The sequence below is a fragment of the Lupinus angustifolius genome, chromosome LG15 (genome assembly GCF_001865875.1).
Source record: "Lupinus angustifolius cultivar Tanjil chromosome LG15, LupAngTanjil_v1.0, whole genome shotgun sequence".
Lineage (NCBI taxonomy): Eukaryota > Viridiplantae > Streptophyta > Magnoliopsida > Fabales > Fabaceae > Lupinus > Lupinus angustifolius.
The window spans coordinates 16,782,281-16,787,502 of NC_032023.1; the positions used below are offsets into that span (position 1 = coordinate 16,782,281).

A 5,222-nucleotide genomic window follows, 5' to 3' on the forward strand; every position below is an offset into this window, starting at 1 on the left:
ACAATAGATGTATACTCTTATAATCTTTACTGGTGCCTTGTTTTCTCCTTATCCTCCCAAATCCCAATGCCATGACAGCAAAACAAGCTTATCAAACGCATACAATCATTTAGAAGCCAACCATTCATTTCTCATTCCCTTCTACAAAATTAAGTGTATAACTTCTTTTTACAAACATCATTTTTACTTTTATTTAGATTTTACAATTTACTTCACATTTTTATATTTTATAATTAATTTAATCAATAGTTAAAAATTGATAGGATTTAAAAAAAAAATAGGTCCTTTAGAAGTTAAGTTAGCTTAACACAGCTCTTCAATGTTTTTTATACAAAAACAATATATTCGTTGAGTGAGAATGCTCAATTTTGTAAAATAAACTTGGGTCACTCTTTTGTTTACTTAACATGAGTTATGATTTTATCATCCTTTTGTCTACTTTCTCATTCGTTAAAAATGTGTTCTTACATAACTTATTCCTTGTGTAAGAACATGTGCATTCACAAATAAGTGAAGAATCTTCTAAAATTATAAGGACAATGTAAATATGTGCTGTAATATTTATACATTATCAGTATAAAGATCTGTATATAATCAATATATCATTCATCGTACATTTGTATAACTTTTTTTTTTAAAGAAGCAATAATGATAAAACATAAACGATAGATTATGCAACAGTGGTGTATAAAACTCATATACTCAGTAAATACAAACTTTTCTCTTAATCAAAAATCTTATTTTTGTCATTGATAGGATAAAATGCTTACAAATTTTGATCCGTCCAACCTTTGTTTGGACGTGAAAAGGAAATATGATGAAAGAAAATTGATATGAAAAATGAAGATAAAAATAGTTTTCTTTAGGGATTGTGTGTTTCATTTGCATTGGTTTTAAGAAAACGGTTATCTGATTCCAACATAAAATTTATTTGTGGTATATTCGGTTTGATTTGGTTGATTAAAATATTAGATTTGGTCCAATTCAAAAATATTTAAGGCTTACGTGTTAAAATTAAATATGATTGTACACATATTATATTAAAAGTATCTTTAGTATATATAATTTCATCACCGATAAATTATTGGGAGATCTATTTTTTTTGTAATATAAAAAATATTCTCTCACAAGATCTAATTGATTTGAGTGATACAAGTATATTCCATTCATTTTAAAATAATTATCCACTTAATAAAAATTTATTTCAAAATATTTGTTCACTCATAATTCCAAGAGAATATTAAATGGTTATCTTTTAATAATTTGCTTATGTGGAGAATAAATTATAAGAATAAACAAATTAAAGGGTAATATGAAAAAGAATATTATTCTATGAATTTATTATTTTGTAATATATGTCTCTCTTTTATGAATAAGATGTTATATATTTTATATAGGAAGTTTTGTTAATAACACTAGTTGGATGCTTCATTTATAGGAAAAGAATAAATAAACAAATGAATTTAAAATCTGTGCACGGTGTAAAATTTTTTACCACGTAGTTAATAAATCAATGATAAATGATTGACTGACAGTATAAAAAATATTTACACTGACTGTTATGAGTGTATACATATTAAATCCTAAATAAATAACTACTTAGCTCCATATTTAATGTGATGTGATTCACCCAGTCAACTACCTCCTTTTCCTCTCATTCTTAAATCCAGATCTCAATTCTGCTTCTGCATTACAATCACACTGATCTCAACCATCATCATCCTCACTCTCCATATCAGGGTAAAGAATTGATCTCTTTCGGGTGTGTGACTCCTCCTCCCTGATAACTTTCGCTCCCATGACATTTTAGTCTTTCTAGGATTTAATCCAACCTTATACCACTAGACTAACACCGTGTTGATAATCAATTGTTTGCATTTTCACTTGAGATATGATGCTTAGCTTTTATTAACTGCAACCGCAATTATTCACCCCAGAATAGCATTGCAACCACAATTGTAGCTATTTCGCTCGTAATTTTCCGTAATTATGGTAAACACAAAGTAGCATTAATATACGGTTAATCACACTCACTTATTCACCAAACGGAATTTATTTTGTGCTTTCATACATTATCGATCACAGTCATTGATCATCACTGAATTCATTCGATGATAATAGTAATTCCAATGTTTGTTAATAATATCTGAACTTGTAGACGCGCGACTGTGTTTGAGCTGAATGCAAAAATGGCGTCTTCTGATTCCAACTTCTTGAAGAACTTTTGGATCTCGAACAAAATTCTCGTGCCAGGGTCTGAATTTGAGAGCGATGAGAATGATTATGGTGACGATGGACCAAAGTGTCCGGTGTTAGTTTTCGTGAATTCAAGAAGTGGTGGTCAGTTAGGAGGGAACCTCTTGAAAACATATCGTGCTCTTCTTAAAGAAAAACAGGTAATAGTCAGCTAGTTTCGCGAATTCCGTAATTCTTATGCATGGTTTTTTTGTACAATCTCAAGTTGTTGTGATTTTGTGTGTTGCATTGAGTAATGTGTGTAATTTTTGTTAGGTTTATGATTTGGGGGAAGAGACTCCTGACAAGGTGCTGAGCGGAATCTATGCTAATTTGGAAAACCTCAGGCTTAAGGGTGATGAATTTGCTAAAAAGATTATGGAGAGGTTGAGATTAATTGTGAGTATTTCTAATTAATGCTGTGATATTTCCACAGTTACTGTTATTTTATCAGAGAAAATTAGTAACTTAGCCCCTGAAATTATTCAACAGCTAGACTTTAGTTCTGAGTTTTATGTGTAATTACCAGGTTGGCAATACTCTAGTACGCATACTCAGTGATGGTATAGAGTTAGTCACTTTCTACCATGTAGTTATAGCTTATAAGAATTTCTACTCTGAAATACAATGAAATCGTACGTGGTTCATAGTACACTAGAATTGGTGCACAGTTCACAGGATTAGAGAGAGAATTTGGTAACCATGATTTAATCTGAGTTAGTGCCGAGTTAACAAAAATCTAATCAAGTGAAGAATAATTCCAAGAACAAAGTTGCTAATGTACTCTTGTTTTTTCAGGAAGCAGCTTATATGCATGTCTTCGTTTGAGCTTTTGGTATTTACCTTGTCTATTAGGTTGCAGGGGGTGATGGAACTGCAGGCTGGCTACTTGGAGTTGTTTGTGATCTCAAATTATCTCATCCACCACCAATAGCCACAGTTCCCTTGGGCACTGGGAATAATCTACCATTTGCATTTGGTTGGGTAGGAAATTGCAGTTCTCTTTCTGACGCTTTTAGTGAAACTTTGAAGTACTTGTAAAATGTTGTACTCTCTCCGCTTGAATTGATAGTAAAGATGTTAAAAATATTTATCAGATAAGGTATGAAAAAATTATGAAACTCATAATTTCTGCTGCTTTATTACAGGGGAAGAAGAACCCAGGAACAGATGAACCCTCCGTTAAGTCATTTTTAGCTCAAGTAATGCAAGCTAAGGAAATGAAAATTGACAAGTACTGAATTTTGGTCCAATCTTTCATTTTATAATTATTATTTTGTTATTTTTCTATTTAAATAGCTTACATATTAGTCTATGGTTCTATTACCTTCCTTCTATTGAGAAAATACTCGAGATATCCTTATTATTGAATAAATTATATATAAACTGGGAAGGTTATGGTTGCAGTCCTGAATTGATTTTGTGCAAGGTTAATGACTGTATAGTTTGGATAGATGCGTTACATTTACTGTAAGTAGATTGATTATTTTGATATCCAACTGAAAACTTATGATTTCCTTTTCAGATTACTAATTTAATGTCACTTTTGTCAATACCAGTGCTACGACACTTTGTTATTCTGTGTTCACAGGCAGTGTTAATCTTAAACTATCGTGCTAGCTTTTGTTCAATGATATTAGTGTTTTTCACTCTTTATTTGTTCATCAGTTTGTTCTCTTATGGAGCATTTTAATTGTCTCTCTATTTTAGTAGGAGTACTTTGTTTCTTGTTTGTAGTACTGATTTTGCCTTTTATTGACTCCCTAAGTCCATTCCTCAAATGCTCCTTAATCTGAAGCAAATATATTATGAATGTTTAAGGGCTTCTTTTTGTTCAAGATCTCTATTAAAGTTTTTATTAAATTCTTCTACTGAATGCTGTTTGCTGATAAGTTTGTTTTTCTAACCCCTCAGCTGGCATATTCTTATGCGGATGAGGGCTCCAAAAGAAGGTCCCTGTGATCCAATTGCACCTCTTGAGTTACCACATTCTTTGCATGCCTTCCATCGTGTATCTGAGGCAGATGAACTTAATATGGTAGGACACTATGCCAGTCACTTTTTTTGAAATCTTATATCATTGTGACTGGTTCATATATTTTGCAGCTTTAGGAATTTGAATGTAAGATACCGTAGACTTTCATGCTATATTTTCTGATTTGACTTGAATTTGGCATAGCTATAATATGTGCCAACTTCTTTGAAGGATGGTGGATGATATACGGGTTATATCTACACATTTTACCAACTATGATGGTAATTGTTTTTAGCGATCATTGACATGAGGCATGTGCCTTGTTTAGGGAGGTTAGGTATACGCAACGTTACCCTCACAAGTAAATAAGTTGTTTCTAAGATTTGACTCATGACCTATAGGTTACAAGGCAAACAACCTTATAGTTGTGTTGAGGCTCACCCTCTAATGGAGCTTAATATAATAAAACCTGAGGGATGACAGTAGTTCTTCAAAAATGTTGTTTCATTTTGAATTTTGACAAGGTTGGCTTCTTTTCTAATCAATGGACTTCCTCCTGTGCTTGTTTCTTATTGCTTATCAGGAAGGTTGCCATACTTTCCGTGGAGGATTTTGGAATTACTTCAGCATGGGTAAGAATAGTTTTTCCTGTGTTATTCAGTACTCGAAACTTACCTTGCTAACAATAAAATTTCATTTTCCACTTATGAAAAATTGGTTGATTTAGTCGGTACTTCATTATGAATTCAAATTTACTCTGTTTCACATCCTTTGGTCTAGGTTTGGTAATATCAAATTATGACACTGTACAATCCAAAAATTACTTTTGACAATAATTGTTTTACAATTTGACATAAGCTGCAACAAATGAATATGTAATGATTGAAACCTAAGTTGTAAAATCTTATGTTAGTATGCAACAAATTAAAGTCCATTGATTACCTTCGTAATTACTGTTGATTGTTTTTATGTTCTCTTGGAATTTTTTTAGATCATAGATTGTACAAAAGGA

General features: G+C 31.6%; 1 protein-coding gene across 1 annotated transcript in view; it reads left to right on the plus strand.

Moving 5' to 3' along the window:
• Positions 1,618–5,222, plus strand: part of LOC109328519 (diacylglycerol kinase 5) — a 7,903-nt gene continuing 4,298 nt past the window's right edge. Inside the window, exons 1-7 of the mRNA XM_019562021.1 lie at positions 1,618–1,733; positions 2,169–2,396; positions 2,512–2,634; positions 3,091–3,219; positions 3,384–3,469; positions 4,150–4,273; positions 4,794–4,842. Coding sequence (XP_019417566.1) covers positions 2,190–2,396; positions 2,512–2,634; positions 3,091–3,219; positions 3,384–3,469; positions 4,150–4,273; positions 4,794–4,842 — 718 coding nt within the window. The 5' untranslated portion in view covers positions 1,618–1,733; positions 2,169–2,189. The remainder of the gene's footprint in view (positions 1,734–2,168; positions 2,397–2,511; positions 2,635–3,090; positions 3,220–3,383; positions 3,470–4,149; positions 4,274–4,793; positions 4,843–5,222) is intronic.